Source organism: Genypterus blacodes, unplaced genomic scaffold (genome assembly GCF_046128005.1).
Source record: "Genypterus blacodes isolate CSIRO-AG114 ecotype Tasmania unplaced genomic scaffold, CSIRO-AGI_Gbla_v1 ptg000039l_1, whole genome shotgun sequence".
NCBI classification, from domain to species: Eukaryota; Metazoa; Chordata; class Actinopteri; order Ophidiiformes; family Ophidiidae; genus Genypterus; species Genypterus blacodes.
The window spans coordinates 1,153,303-1,170,133 of record NW_027466852.1 but is presented as its reverse complement, the minus strand read 5'-3'; the positions used below and the strand labels follow the sequence as shown (position 1 = coordinate 1,170,133).

The 16,831-nt window shown below is 42.6% G+C and overlaps 1 protein-coding gene across 5 annotated transcripts in view; it reads right to left on the bottom strand.

Annotated features, from left to right (window-relative positions):
• Nucleotides 1-16,831, bottom strand: part of lrba (LPS-responsive vesicle trafficking, beach and anchor containing) — a 149,985-nt gene that overhangs the window by 64,220 nt on the left and 68,934 nt on the right. For 3 of the 5 annotated variants that reach the window (XM_076147643.1, XM_076147645.1, XM_076147644.1), the window contains exons 36-38: nt 13,622-13,788; nt 484-608; nt 156-170 (exon numbers count right to left, since the gene is read on the bottom strand). In XM_076147643.1, coding sequence (XP_076003758.1) covers nt 156-170; nt 484-608; nt 13,622-13,788 — 307 coding nt within the window. The remainder of the gene's footprint in view (nt 1-155; nt 171-483; nt 609-13,621; nt 13,789-16,831) is intronic. The other 2 variants (XM_076147646.1, XM_076147647.1) reach the window with 1 other exon arrangement.

Sequence of the window (16,831 nt, the reverse complement as noted above, 5' to 3'; positions counted from 1 at the left end):
TGGTAAACACATTCTAATTCCAAAGATTTTTTCCCCCAAAAATTAATGCTGCATAGGAATGCCTGATAAACATGCACAAATAATCAAGACACGAGCAGAAAACCATTGTGATTTAAAGTGAGACATAACAAAAGGGAGAGCTTGGATGTACTTACCACTGAAATCAGCCACTGCCATGCAATAAGAAAAAAGAATGAACAAAAATTCACCTTTCATGTCATATTTCACAGCCGTTCAGGTCAAAACAAGATTTTGAAGTAAGGGTGAGAACGTGCTGGCACTTAGGCTGACAGAGTATTTGCTCAGCTTTGCATAATGGGTGTCAAAGTAGGAAATTACCTGTGTGAAACTTGAAATGAGGGTGCGACTTTACTGCATCTTGTGGCACAATAAATCTTTTTATTACAACGGGAGCGCGAATTTTTACTGCCTTGTACCCGGCACAGCCACCAAAGTGAGCAGATGGATGCTGGGGGAACTGACCGTGCTCGGCGGCGGCTTTGAGCGTAGCCTCTGAGTGAGTGGATCCAAAGGGGTTCCTGATGAAGCGACGTCGGCGCCTTAAATCGTCCTCCCAGTAGTCCAGGCGCCAGAACTCCCTCGGCCGGCTGCAATGAGACAGAGGTAACACATGTGTTAGCAATTACCAGCCAGCATGGTATAGCGGCCCAGCATTAGCGCTCAGTCCGACCCAGCGTACATAAAGCCAGCATTGTTTTGGATTTTTGGGGGTTTTTTTTCACCCTCAGATTCTCTCTTTAAAAACATTCATTTGTACACAAACAGAGATCTAAATCCCTGCATCCCTGTCCTTGACAATAACAATCGGGCCTTCTCCGGGGTGAAGGTGCTGCGGTTGTTCCACTTTCCTTTTTTTCTTAGAAGGTGAACTCGCCGAGCACATCACAGTGGAATGAGCAAATGACAGCGTGATCAGTTTCCACACACTCCTGTGGCACGTGCTCCCATTCCAGGCTCATTTCAAGCCCAGCAGGATACCTCTTGTCAGGACCCACGGCTAGTGGGATAAGAGGGCCATTACAAACACAGAGGAGGGGGAGGATAGCATTACCAATATTAATCAACGTCTGTAGCCTCCATTTTTCTTCCCAATTTACATCTCCGTTACCAGGCCGAGTCAGTAAATCATTTTGGCTCTCGAGGCAAAGGAAGTGTTAACTTTTAATGAGGAGTCAGGCCCTATAGCATTGTGCATTTATACTACCAATCGATAATAAAATATCACTTCTGTTTTTAAAAAAGATTGAATTAAAATTGAATCTAAAATATTTATGACCCAAGGCCCAGAGGCACAACACAGCAGGAGAACATTTTCTTTCTCATCACAATCATCACATTTGTTTTCTCTTCTAGCTCATCTGAGAACATTGGGACGTATACAGGTACGCCACAAAATATCACTGGTTCAATTATTCAGAGTGACTTCGTAAAAACAGATGAACCACTCAGGCAGCGAGAGAAAAATAACATTCATTCAGGTTCAAATCTTGCTTGCCTGACTTTATATTAACCTTATATATCCATTTTTCATATGCTAAGAGAACAAATTAGCAACAAAATAAAGCCAATGTCCCGACTTCTCTTTAAATGTGCTGGGGGTTGAGTTTAAGTAACCATTAACCAATAGGTGCCCTAAAGCCCACTGTGCCAATTGGGCATGGTATGGTGAAACACTGTAAATGTTGACAATTCCACCGCACTGTGTGAAAAGTGAAAATAAGTTTGACTGTGCCAGAGGGTCCAAGCACTCAAGTGATATAAAGTTAGATATCTGAAGCCGATAAACTCTGGAGAGGCACACTGGTACTCAGCTGAGATATTTCATCCGAGTAAAATGATGCTTGAAACCCTAAAAAAAATGCACAAAAAACATAAACAAAACAACAACCCGGTTGAAACAACACAAAATTATACTGGCAAAATAATGTAAAAAAAATTAAGTTGTACATAAAATAAGTGGCTACAGTGCATCCTGCGACGGTGCAGGAAGACAAAGTTTATGGTTTCGGTGGCAGAGGCTACGAGGGGAGCACCTCAGCGTACTTTATGTGATCTACTCTCCAACGTTGCTCTGGGCTGGGGGCTCCACACAAATCTTCAGCCCAACACCAATGATCACGCAGGGGCCTCTAAAAGGGGAAAGGAGCTTAACGCAAGAAAATAAATACAATTTCCAAGCGGGTCCTTTAAGATCCCGTATGCCCACCCCGGCTAATGAAAACCATTAATTACTTGATTTATCTGCCCCAAAAAATCTGAGCGTAGATGCTGCACCTAGCGTATGTTGCGGCTGGAAGTGAAGCACTGTGTTAAGGGGAATTTAATTCAAAGCGTAGGAGATCAACATGGAGTAGTACAGCGACAACACAAGAAAGAAGAAGAAGTGAAATGGTGGAGGGGAAAAAAGGCCCAACAGAAGATTAAGCATATTCAGAATGAAGAAAGAGAGTGAGAGTGTGTGAGTGTGTGAGTGTGTGAGTGTGTGAGCGTGTGCGTAATACATGTTCAAAAGGCACAGGGGACACGGGCCTGTGCAGGACCAGATTTCTCCCCAGTCACAAAGCCCGCTCTGTGTTTGCATGCGATAGTCTCAGCACGCAAATGGCCACTTCATCATCCTGCCTCCAATGGTATTCATCTATGAAAATAATTATCAAGGTTGAGCAAGGCGCAGAGCTCAGAATCAGGACACACTCGTCTCTCATCCTGTGAAGGGGGGGTGGGGTGGTGTATGTGTGTGTACAGTCCACACAATACACATTCATCCATCAGGAGGGCAGGCATTGGGTGGAATAATTAGTTGTGCCATGATGGGGACCACCTCTGCCAGTCATATTCATCCAACCCTCTTAGAGCAAGAGACAATGGGAGTCCTAATGACAAAGGAGGGAGGGGGGGGACTAGGAGAGGTGGACGCATGATGGGAGATACCCTCGTCATCAATCCCCGACCACGAGCTCCGCCGTAACAAGAACAGAGACGTACGCTGCGATGCGGCTCCCGCGCCCCACGCAGAGTGTGTTTCCACAAAGATGATAAATTATTCAGAGCCCATCCATCCTTCTGGGGCATCCGTGGCAGAATTTACTGAAGCGCCATTCTTCAAAATAACAACAATTAAAATAACAAAGGGCCAGTGTTGTGCTGCGGCTCCCACAAACCACTTGTGTAATTAGTAATTAGTTCGGTCATAAAAGGTGTCTGGGAGGCTGCTCGTTAAGCCTGCTGAGAGGCCACCAGCCTCTGAAGATGAACCCGGCAGATACACACACACACACACACACACAGAATCTGACAGAGGGAGTGTGTGTTCTTTAATGTCGATGTAATATTTATAAGTTCTTGCATGATATACCTACTGTGTGTGTGTGTGTGTGTGTGTGTGTGTGTGTGTGTGTGTGTGTGTGTGTGTGTGTGTTGAGCCGTTCCAAGCCTCTTTAATGCAGACCACATTGGCTACTGATGAAACAGAGTCCGGAAAAATTTTATGTGAAGTAGTAAATAGTAATCACCTCTTTTTTTCTCCCAAACATCTTTTGGGTGCTCTTCAGGATTGTGGAGTTGTAAATTTGTGGAGGTTTACCAACAGAGAGGATAAATGGGGGCGCTCGGGTTTCTCCTTTCATGTGGCCCTTATCGTCTTTCTTTCTAACGAGTGAACACAACAGTTATGCCTTCATCTAATAAACTCAAACGCAAACCATCCGCAGACTCCGAGCGGATCCTTCACTGGCGGGCTCTTTAAAATCTCGATTGCACTCCTAAATTGTCCGTTTACATCAAAACAGAGCAGGCTTCCAAGTAGATCTGGCATGGGTAGGTGACATGCTCAACGGTTTAACTGTAGGTTGATGTTCAGTGCGAGAGCTGGTTCGGGATTGATGAAATGCTTGTTTGGAGAGCAGTGTTTAGGGAAAGGAGAGGGTTGAGTCAAATGCATTGATGATGTCATCGCCAATCCATGTTCTGACCTGGAAATTCATAGAGAACCACAAGCGGTGCTCTCACTATAAATTTCATTTGTTTGCCAACAGGAAGAATTAATGGACACATTAAACTAACCACAAATTTAGGAAGATTTTCACATTAGAATTAAGTTAAAATGACGATACTATACACAAATAATGACAGATATCCATTAAATAAAAAAGTGAGTATACTGTATAAGAAGGTCAGTGGTGTTGAATCAAATTTGTTAAATAAAAACAAATCTATTTAGAGTCTATTTATTTTCCATGCATTAAGTGAATCTTGGTTTGTTAGATATTTGCAAGTATACATGTATTTTTCTCTGTGCCTATTTGCTGCTGCATCAGCATCATCATTGAATTTCCCTCGGGAGGCATTAAGGTTAAGTCTCATTAATCTAATCCTAAATATCACACTACTCTGACATTAACTAAGAAAATCTCAAAATACAGAATTAAAAAAAAAGTCAACCCAATTCTGTCTCTTTCAACCTGTATTAATAGTCATACGATTGTAATTCCAAGATTGTGTGAGAATCCACGCACGCTGCTTATCGTTCAGTGGGAGCTCCTCGCACAGCCAATGAAAACATGTTAATAGATTCTCTCTGCAGGTCCTGAAAGTTTGATAGCAGCTATTTCAATGGCACAATTGTTCTTTTTCTGACAAGGATGAATGAGAACCATCCATCAAGATCCAATCAGACATGAGGCACAAGCAGGACGCTTCTCTTATGCCTTGTCATTTCTTTTTCTTTCTTTTTTTTAACCAAAAGCATTACAACAAGCACGGCGTCACTTATTATTAGAAATAAGATTTGAGGTAAAAAAAAACATGGAATTGAGGGTGTATGCAGAGAAGTAGAGGAAATATGCCTGTTTTGCATGGGTTTATTTTCCAGGCATTTGAGATTATGTAAATGATAAAGGTGCCCTTTATCATAGCAAGCAGGACATGCAGAGTGAATATGCCTTCATATATCACGAAGGGGACTGCACTTTGGCACAGACAAACAGTCATTTATAACTTTTCAGCTGGATTAATTTTGGTTCAGTCAATAAGAGCGCATAGGCAGAAGGCATTTCTCCCCTTGCTTATTTTATATTAATGCCAGCCTCTATTGGCAACCCTCAAATTTCTCAAACATTGCTGCTATCCCCAAGATCATTTTGCTTTGATTTGCATAAACCATGTGTTTAGAAGAAACGGGAGAGCGGGAGTAGATTGAGGATTTGTCATGTTGAGGACTGGTTGCTGGAGCGCTGGCTCTTTGTCAAATGGTGGCAGCAATGGCTTCGATGATACCTCCAGACTGAAATTAAAATGAAACAGGACCAAATACTGTCCCGCTGAAATTGTGTGGCATGATTAAGTCTCGCCAAAGTGATTTTCTACATGCTTACCCTTCCTGCTGCAATGAAGTGCACAGGAGACCATCTACATATGTGTATGTTAATTCTCCTCACCTAATGTTGTTTACAAGATCTAGCTGAGGTAATGTTAGGGTCACAGACCTGGAAACATTTCAATCTTATTCCTTTAAATGACAGTCCATATGCAATTTTGCTCATCCATATTATTAATGACAGGAATGAGCCATTTAATTTGTCCATTTTTAATACGAATTGTAATTTCTAGAATTAAAGAGCCACACTGGAGGAGATCATATTGAACTGATAGAATATCACTCTTAGCAGAAAGGAAAACATGTAAATTTGAAAAACTGAGAATTATTCATTAACACTAAGGCAAATTATATATATTTACAGGCCTTGTTTGTTTGTTTTCCACACTCTTGCTTGCCCCCTTTACACTGAATTCTCTAACTCAGGGAAGACTTTACACTCTCAGAACCAACACAACACGAGCACCTTCCTTCCACTCCTACCAATTAACTCCAATTTATCCACAAGCTTTCAAAGGGCGATCTGAAAAGAGGGAGTGATATTGCATCTATATAACATCACCAGCTTGTGAGGATCAAAGTACTCCCATGGGTGGGAGGCAAAAGGCTTCAGACTCCCCTTAGCGCAGTGCAGCCAAATGAAATAATGCAAATGGAGGCCTAATTACCAACAGCTTAGCGCACAGCTTCCAATTAGCAGCAATTACACTCAGTGTAAATTCACCAACAAAAAGCCAGAAAATTGCACACTAATTAGATCTGTTTTCATGGGAGTTGTAAGGAAAATATTTTGCTTAGTAGGGTAGTAAATATTGACCAAAGATAGGAGTTGATAATATGCTGTTATAAAGGTCTTTTCATCAATTAGCAACTTGCTGTAAAAATAGCTTGAGTGCCATCTGGCTTTGTGAAAATGATGTCCAAGCATCAAATCCATAACAAATAGTACATAGAGACTTCAACGGCTGTTGAAGTGGTGCCATCTGTATTTTCGATGAACACTCACATTTTTCCTGCGATTTTGACAACACATACAGTATTTAAGGTCATCTATCACGACTCCGGCTAGGTAATGAGGGCATCCACTGGACCGGAGTTGCATAATTCTGCCATTACTGGCCCATTGTAATAATCTCCTGACCTCTAGCTTTCAGAGCTGATCTTGAATGGTTTGACAAATCTAAACTCGTGAGGTTTTCTAACATGCACTAAAAGGAAACAGGAGCGAAGGAGCTCAAGGTCAGTTGAGATTGGGAGCTTGAGCATGTTTTTCTTCGCTCATGAAATTCACATTGATAACAAAAAGTGGATTATTTTTTACAGAATAGTCTCACATGAGAACTCTGAACAAAGGCAGAACTCTACAAATGTCGTATTCAAACCAGCAAAAAGTTTGGTTAAGTATATAATTTTAAGAAATTACATGAAATTGCTGCAACAATAAACATCTCAGCGATGTCCTCCCTTCTCTGCACTTTGTACACATGTCTGTCATGTTTCTTGCTTTAGTAATGCAGGGCTGGAAGGCTTGGCAATCTCATCTAGCGAGGCTGTCTGCTATTCATGAGCCCCTCCTCCCCTCTCTCCATCATACGGCGTTGCCCATTATACAGCACTTATGACGCTGCGTGTGTGCGTGTGTGGATACATCATGTCTATGGCAGCAATTCCATTGCCAGGATGATGGAAACGGTGATACAAACAGGTCTTGACTAACAATAAAGTCAATGTATTTATCTCTTCATTCTAGAAAAGAAACTAAAATAAATAATAAATTAACAAAGAACCATTAGGGGAAAAATATGCATCAGCTCAACCGAGATTCATTTTAATTATGTATATGTAGGAATTTATAATATCATTTATATCGGATCATTTATAGTTTCATGCCGTATAGGAACGACTGCATCAGAGTACTGCATTTTTGACCCTACACTGGAGCCAAAATGTATTTACTTTTACTCATATTTTAGTTTCAGACATCCCGTCGTACAGTACATGTGTACTTATTCCTCACTTTTCTTTTTTGTATTATTAAACAGTTTTTCCCTTGCAAATGTCTTCACATGTGACTTGTCATGAGCATTTCTCAGGCCGAGACACCAGCCTTGGTGTGTAAAGCAAAGCCACGACTCATAGACCTCCTGTTCTATGAGTCGTGGCTCATAGAACAGGAGTTCTATGAGTCGTGGATTCTGCTGACTCCTCCACTCTCTACCAGGGGCTCCAGTATTTCATGTGCCCCTTTTCTTGCTATGGCTGCACGAGAACGTGCTGGATTCTAAAGATAAAGGGGATTTTTTGGCAAATGGTGAAAGTGTGAAAATAAATGACCTGCTGGTTCCGTGGTGTAATTACAGTGGCTGGAAGCATACCAATCTATCAAGAGGAAGAGGGGGGGCTGACACGTTGCAAAGGGGTTAGTCAAAGGAGATAGCCTTTGACTAACTACTGGCCCCTGACAATCAATACTCCGCAGATATTGCATCCAGGGAGAAAGGAGGGGAAAAAAAGCTCTAAAAACTTCCCAAATGGCTTTTCATTCAGATATTGATCAGCAGCCTTTTATCGTGACCTTGCTCCACCAAGGCCATATACTTTCTTAAGGGTATATGAAACTCATAAATCTGAGAGTTGCTACAGAGTCACACCCGGGCTCCGGCTGTGAGCACTGAGGCACGATAGTGTAATTGGTCTTACTGGGATGGCGGCCCTCCTTCACACTTCAGCACAAGGATTCCATTATACATGTGCTCAGAAGCCGGCGGACTCCAGAGCTGCCAGGATATCTACATGCACATTATGGATTGATTTTTGTCTTTACACATCATTCAAACGACTGTGTTGTCGGTTGCACATACAGCTCATGCGTCACTGCTGATACGGCTGACCAGTGGTAGGACAGAAGGTGAGGGAACACGTGCAGTTCATCCAATTATAAAACAATGGAGCACACTTCAATAATTGTTGTAACTTGATTTATGCCAATTCCAACAGGTAATGGTGTTTACATGATGTTTGAGGGAAATAATAATATATACAGATATTATTATTATTATTATTATTATTAATATATAAATATATAGCATTCATTGGATTCTTCGTAAATTCTTATGGGATGCTGTAATCCTCGGGTCACCTTTCCCCTCTATGTTAGCAACTCATCACTGTGCCATAAATTGTGAATTTTATTATCTAATAATTTCCAAAGTAATGATTAAAAGTACTAATCCAGTTTAATATTTTAAATGATGCGCTGAGTAGACTTTTTTTGGAGTTAGTCCACACTGCAACACTTAGCCGTCCTAACATATGGACATCATCAGCTGTTAATATGTTCCACCATGACACTTTGTTACTATTCCTTACAGCGCGGCCACTGTAGTGTATATACAGTTGGGGTAAATGTTATCATTGAGGATATATTCTAATTCATATCCATAAGCCAGACTGCACGGTAGGGCCTTGCAGAGGCACGGTATTTTATGTAACTGATGGAATGTGTGTCTGTCAAGCGCGAACATGCTCCCGGGAGATTTAGGGAACATCCTTTTTTCCATGTCACAACTTTTCGGTCCCAGCCACATGTCAGTGTGCATGAGAAATGACTGAGGGTTTCACGTTTAAAACCGTTTAAGGACTTTGGTGCTGGAGATCCCTGCGTGATACCGAGGGCCGCGTTTACAAAGACGAGCAGAACCAAGGACGGGCCCGATATGTTTATGCTACATGTTTATGGTCATATCAAGACAGATGGATGAACACGGGTCAAACTGCTTCTAATTGGTTTTGAAGTAGTCAGAGACGGCGGGACGCTCTGGGCGAGATGGGAGATGCAGATGGATCCAGCTGCACAGAGCGTCGGGCCATGTTTGTGCTGGGATTACAAGTTTTACTAAACAAACCAAAAGCCATTACAGCCCAGAATGACCAGTAATATTATACAAAGTGATGACCCTATCTTTTCCCTCGCAATGTAAACAAGGGCCTTGTTTTCAGATAACATCTAGAAGATATAAAACTACCAACTGCAAATGATTTCTGGGACAACCACGCTTCTGAGACTTGTTGAAATGCTCTTCATTGAATTTGCTTTTGAACGTCTTTAGAATTAGCTCTAAATCTAGTGGTTATTCTTCATCTACAGGTCAGAAAAACTCTCAACCCTACAGCTTTGAGGAACCAGTCACCAGTAGAATTAAGTATAAGGCAAGAAGAGAGTTCAGCACCACATCTCTTTTTTGTCCTCCTGTTTTCCCGTCACTCTCTCCGTCTCTCTCTCCGTCCCTGTCTTCCTGCCCCTCTCGTGTCACGCATTTCCAACCTCGAGATACTCTAAACAGTTATGCTCTGGTTTCCTATGGTTATAATCTCCGCTGACGTGACGGAGCCCCAGTTTCCTTTTTCAGCTCTGTGTGCTTAGTACCGGCGCAGCCTTACTGTACAGCACGTCCATAAAAAAAACGCACATTGAGCAACCGGGAGACACTGTGCAGACCTTGGCTTAAACACATGCATTACATTTAGTATTATGTATCATAATTGTGATTTACGTGTGTAGTGGAAACATACAAATAACAACAGCTGAACATGCCGAACTCTGGTGCATTAAACAAATTTCCCTTTTATTTTGTCTGTCCTGAATATAACACCACTGCTGTGTGTATATGTCCAGAGCAAAGTTAAATATTTATTTGGGAGGGTGTTACACAGTTGCAATCCAGAAGCAGTGGCTCCATGATGTGTTTGGGTTCAAAAAGAAAGAAAAGAGGAGGCAAATTCACACACTACAAAACAATGTTTCTTGATGTAGCCAAATTTATATTAGTTGTGTCATTTTGTCAACAAAATTTCAAAAGTAAGAAAGAAATAGAGCAATAAGACAAACCATTTTTACTGGAGCGCTGTATGTTTGTATATGACACCATTTCATTCAATCTTCTTTGTCATGACTTGAAAAGAAGGAAAATCCCTTTTCTGGCTCTAACTGAACGTTCTGCTCCAGTTTCTTTCCCTCAGTGGCGCAGTGGCAAAATGACATAGCACAAGATAGAAATAGTAATGCTAATATCAATAGTTTGTCCATTACAGGTCAGCTAACTGTCCGACTGAACAGTTACAAAGCTGTTCGTTTTCGATCTCACAAGGCCGATCAATACGGGGGCATACTGTTTCAATTTTGCCGGCATCGATTTTCTCTATAACACTCCAACCCTAAAGCATTCGTCTTTCTGAAGGAAGGAAGATTTGATTTACTGAAGAAAAATTGGAGTGCACATCACAAAGATTTTTTGCCGGGCGGGAGCGTGACATGCCAAAAGATGGATGTCCCTTGGCTGGGAAGCCTCTAGCCTAAGGGTGTCCATTAGAGCGGCGGTGCTGCAGAAAATGAGCTGCTTATATGAGGGAGGAGCAGAGAGAGAGGAGTTTGGTGCTAGAGGTGTGTGTGTGTGTGTGTGTGTGTGTGTGTGTGTGTGTGTGTGTGTGTGTGTGTGTGTGTGTGTGTGTGTGTGTGTGTGTTCTCAGGGACTAGATGTAGGGAAGGAGTTAGGAGAGGAACTAAAAGAATGAGGGTGGCAGTCTTACAAGGGAAAAAGTCTGACAAACTAGGAGAGCAGCAAATGTGTGGGAGTTGGGCATCTTCAATTATGTTTCCATTTGTCGAAACAACATCAACACCTCTGGAAAAAAAAAAAGAAGCTGTGCACACTATTCTGACATCACAGTCCACCGCTACCTCCTTTCACTTCCCTCAGCTTCCTGCATCCAGAGTGAATTTCCATGGTACATTAGTCAGCCTATTAGAATGTAATAAAGTGAAAGTATGAGAGGGGAAAAAGGAGAGCGGCGCATGTGTGGCCCCCAGAGACTGTGTGTTGGCGTTCTCCATCATCTCCCCTCTCTGTCCGTGGACTTTGTCTCTGTGTCCTATACGTTGAAGATGATTCTTGACCCAAATAAACGCTGCGCCTTGCTCGTTGTTCATTTATGTTTTTTTTCTCTCACTAGACAGCAGACTTGCATGTTGTACACCCGGGTCTCAAGGCACTTTGACAGAAATGTGTGGATGAACAGGTAGTTACCTTGTCTGTCTGTCTAGGGATCTGTCTGTCTATCTCTCGAAGCTAGATGACAGACAAGGGCAGCAAAACGAAAATCTACCGCCTTTTCTGGCGGATGGATTCTTGCTTGGACGCTCGGGGATACGGCCGGGGTTGACAGTGGCAAAAAATAGAGGGAAAAAAACAAATGGCGAGGAGTGAGAGAGAAAAGTAAAGAGAAACTGAATGTTGTGATAGAAAGAACGAGAGAGAGAGAGAGAGAGAGAGAGAGAGAGAGAGAGAGAGAGAGAGAGAGAGAGAGAGAGAGAGAGAGAGAGAGAGAGAGAGAGAGAGAGAGAGAGAGAGAGAGAGAGAGAGAGAGAGAGAGAGAGAGAGAGAGAGAGAGAGAGAGAGAGAGAGAGAGAGAGAGAGAGAGCGAGAGCGAGCGAGCGAGCGAGCGAGAGAGAGAGAAGGAAGACAAAGCAGGGGGGAGAGGAAAAAAGGGAAAATCACCTAACACCTCTTCTCTCCAGGGGCCATGGCTGCTCTAAGCTGGATATTAAGACACAAATTGCATTCAGGCGGGTCACGCTGTGTCAGAAGATATTAGATGCCTGCCGTGAGGAAACAACAATTCCCATCAGCTTGTGAGAAAATAATATTTTCATTTTCAGACTCTTTATTGAATGGAAACTTTGGGGAATACGGCTTTAGTGTGTCCGTGTGTTTGTGTAAGTGTGTGTGTGTAGGCAGGCGAGCTTGGATTTTACACCCAAGAAACAAAAGGTCGTCATCATAGCTACATACTCTCTTTGTATTTGTTTCATTTTCACGGCAATGTTGTAGGCATTTATGCATTGTGTATGTGAAGAAAATGTCTCATATAGTACATATACATATATACTCAATGTATGCGTGTATGGATGCCTGCAGGTATGAGTTTGTGTTCCTCTTATTTGTGCTTTTTCTCAAGTTTGCAGCACCAGATGTTTCTCCCCGTGCCCACATACCATAGGCTCTGGTGTGAAGCTGCACCACCTGACCTTCACAGTAATTGACCAAAAATATTGATGTAATGGCACAGGACTGATTGTGATTTATTAAAAGAGCGCTGCACTCCAAGGCCCAGTGCCAATGACTCCCCGCGCCCATCGGCAGCCATTAGGAAAACCATCAATAGCGCAACGGCATAAAGGGCCGGTAATGGGAGGGGGGGGGGTTCTGGCTGGGACCTGGAGAACCCAATCTCCATAGCAAATAGCGCAGCATTGTGTGAGCACACTAGCAGAGAGAAGAAGAAAAAATGTCAAGAGGAGAGTAGAGAGGGAAATGGAAGCGAGGGAACAAAAAAATGAATCAACAAGAAAAAAAAGAAAACAACACATTCTGATATAAGACCACGAAAAAAGGCAGCTAGAGATGTAGTCTTGATCCTGCAGTAAACTAAGCCTCGCCAGACGAGTCTCTGGAGAGTTGGTTCAGCCTAACAAGCATGAACCAGCGGCCGCCTCTCCGGCTCACCATTACACACTACCTGCACAAACAGCCATCATTAGGGGAGAACTCCACTGCATTCTGCTGCCTATTTGGTGAAACAAACACAGAGGAGAAGGTTCCCTCTGTTCCTAATGAGCATGGAGCTCAGAAAATGGCTTTCATCTCCCTCGAAAGTCAATGCGTCGTTTGCCCCTGAGCTGACATGTTCACCTTTGCAAAACTAATTCCATCAAACCCATGAGTATTTAGGGGTGGACAAAGATTATGACGAGATTAAAGCCATTACAGAGGCCGTGTGAGAAAATGACACGGCATGAACGTGGTTCCTAAATACAAATATGGTGCATGCCCTTTTTGATGAAATGCTTTTCTGTGCAATGCCTCAGAGCGACACTTGCCCCTGGTCATAAATGAAATAAATACAATTTTAAAAGAATAAAGGAGTAATTAGTCATTTTTACAAATATAAAGCAAATATACGCAAGAAAATACTGAAATGGATAAACCGTGTGTTTAATGTGCTGTATGTGTGAGGCAATGGGTCTCTGAGGACAAATGTAAATTAGACATGAAATATTTCCCCCGTTATGACAAATATAATAATAGTTATGCCAGCACGACATAGGAACAGCACCGTTCAGTACTTCCACTATTTCAATCTGCTTATTTATCACAGCCTGTGTTTTACCTGATGGAGGAGCTTCCCCACGCTCCATGTTTGTCTGTCAGGATGTGGACTATCTTCTGGATGAGCTGCGTGGCCGTCACATGGTCACGATATTTGGCCGCTCGGATCAGGTGGTCACACATTTTCTCCTCATCGCGCTTCTCTGCAGCGTACTGAGCACAGTGAGACTGGGGGGAAGGAGAGAGTAGAGATGCTTTAGAAACACTGCACCTGCAGATAGCTAACAGCGTGCATGGCAAAAACGTGCACAACTGCGTATCACAAGGCATATACATAAAACAAAGCCGTTATCTCTTCAATAACACATCTGGCCAGAAGAGGACGATGGAAGCCATACAGAAAGTAAAGTTGTGTTTTCTTACGTTCAGAAATTCTATCCTGGGTAGAAGTAAATGAAAAGCACGGGGTCATTTCTGCCCTCATGTCATGTTGATTAATAACAGTGGACACATATTTGCTAATGCCCTCCGGCTCACCAAATCACACCATACCCACAATGCACAGGGAGGACATTTTTCTCTGTCGGAATTTGTTATCAGAATGAGCCTTTGAACTCTGCAGAGATGGTAAAACTAAAACACCTACAGAAAATAACAGCTATAATTTGAAACAGAGCTTTGATTTTTTCGTCTCTTCTCCAGGAGCAACTCGTACCGTTGCCTCACACTGATAGTGAGAGAGAACTGGGTACTGTTTCAAAGCTATATTCCTGATAAAGGTTAGCATAACAAATGGAATGAAGAAAACTACAAATAGTATGTATGGAAAGAGGAGTTGCATACACAATTATGCATCCAGTGGGGCATTTGTGTTTCCTTCTGCAGGCTCGACACAAAGAAAATGCTACAATATGAAGAATGAATAGTCATAATTAAATTATTGATGCAGCATCAGTTGTATGTTATTGTCCTTATCAAATTAACCTTAAGCTAACCCACTGGTGCCACTATGGTACAGTACCTATTAATCCAGATGCATGGTCGAGCAAATGCAACCTGCTTCCCCAAAGTTACCACTAAAGCGCTTTATAATGGGTCCTCCTCTTCAATTTGAACGACAACATTTCATATCTGACAGAAAATCTATAGGTATAAATCACATTAGAGGGGCTTTTCTGAAGGCAGCTAGACCTTAATTATCAATCTATGTCTCTTTGTGTGGCATTAAAGTTGGCCTTGACCTTACGACACCATGCCCTGCGACACAGCAAAATGAAAGGAGTAGGGAAAAGAAATATCTGGGTAAATTTGCTTTCCCTCTTTCATGACTGTGTGCATGTGCTCCGTCTCTCCATTAATCATGATCAGTGGAAGTACAGGCAAGCCGGAATGGGACGACTGGAACAGACTGTAAGAGAGGACGGTACCTCAAATCCTAAATTTATGTTAAGAATATGAATCCAATTAGAATACAGTATTTATAAAATTCAAATGTGGAAAAAAAGAGCATAATTTAACTGAATAAAAAATATGGTTTTTCATATATAATTGTATGAATGATGCTTTTCCCCACAGTAAACAGTTCTGTGGCTATCCAATCCTTTTAACAGGTAGGCAGTCGGCTCATAAAGAGCCCATTTCCATCTGCTCCTGTCTGAGACATGTAAAGTCTGCAGTACTAATCAACAGTGCTGGGTTCAGACTCATAACCATAAACAAACACTTCATCACCTGTGTGTGGAGCCTGCCCAAACACCCAAACCCTCCATGCTGTAATGGGCTTTTCTCATATCCACGGCCAAAGTCGACCACGGGAGCACAGGCCAAATTCACAGACTCACCCCTAAAATAACAACCAGAAAAGCTGGACGCATAACTTGTGCCATTAAAACCCAGAGTTCAGTTTGCTTTAAAGTGGAAAAGACAAGTCACTGTTAATTCCAGGGGTCATTCTGTTGATGTGACGCCTCGAGAATACGCTCCCTTATGATGAAGGATTTCTGCTGAGACAGCAGCTTTTACTCAGTAACTAAATCTTCCCCCCATTTGTGCCGTGGTTCCCTCGATTCCACCTGGGTCCAGACTGACAGAAGCATTTTCAAACAAAGCGTTAATTCAATGCTTTTTAAAAGGCATGGTAAAGAAAACGTGTTCCTGTTTACAATTAGCAGCATGTCTCTTTATGGCTTGACAGAAGATGAGAGAAACATAGACCCATTTAACGGCTTAAAGGGGTGTAGCTGAGGAAAAAAGGACAGCAGACTATGTTCCCTTAGGTTCCTATCCAGACAACCGCCAAAGCACAACTGCAGTGAGACCGTTATGACTTGCGACACTGTAATCATGGGCAACGCCTTGCATTACAAGGCCTAGCTGACAGGGTCGGGCCAGCATGGGTGCCTGCTCTGCTGGAGGAGACAGCTTTGTGAGGACGAAAAGATAATGGCTGGCATTAATCGAGTCAATTACGCTGAGTCGTGTCTCCCACAATTCATCCACAGTTCGAATAAATAACTATGGATGTGTGTTGGGAGTTTGAGGAGGAAGCAGGCCGCTGGTTAAAGCGACTTGAGAGAAGTCAGGGAAATGGAAAGAACAATAATCTCCTCCAAAATCACAAAATTGCTTAAAATGACAACAAGCACACATAGAGCCCAGGCGTTCACACACCTATTAATGACTTGCACAAGCTGTAGCATAACACACATATGAGCTTTACGTCACAGCAAATTACCGCCGCATTTGTCACTGCCTTTCACACCAGTTTTTGCTAAATAATGCGCCGGCTTGGGGAGAGGAGAGGAGTTTGGCAGTAGTGGTGTTGTAACAGTGCAGGCCTTATCTAAATGCTGTAGTTGTTGTCAGATGATGCCTTGCTGCCCCTCCTCCTCTCCCTCTGTGGGTTGAGAGGGTTAACCAGTATAATAGGCCAGAAAATGGAGGCTCATTACAAGATATCAGGCCTATGTTTATCAATTAGAGTGACAGAGGAGGGTCTGCTGATGTTGCCGTGCCACGGTAAGCGCTGAACATCCCGGCTGACAAAAGCGGGGTCTCAAGGTTCCGCCGGAGAACAAGAGCAAGAAACAAAACCAGCAGAGATGTTATTAAAGCACTTGATTTGCAATCTCTTGACATTGGTGGCACATCAGGGCTACACACTCTCCAAGGCTGGGCTATCACTCTGCGCGAATCTCCAATTTCTCACATCCGTCGACAAGCGCTCCCTGAGGGTTTCATTTACAAACGGGCAGGGAAACTGTCCAGAGGA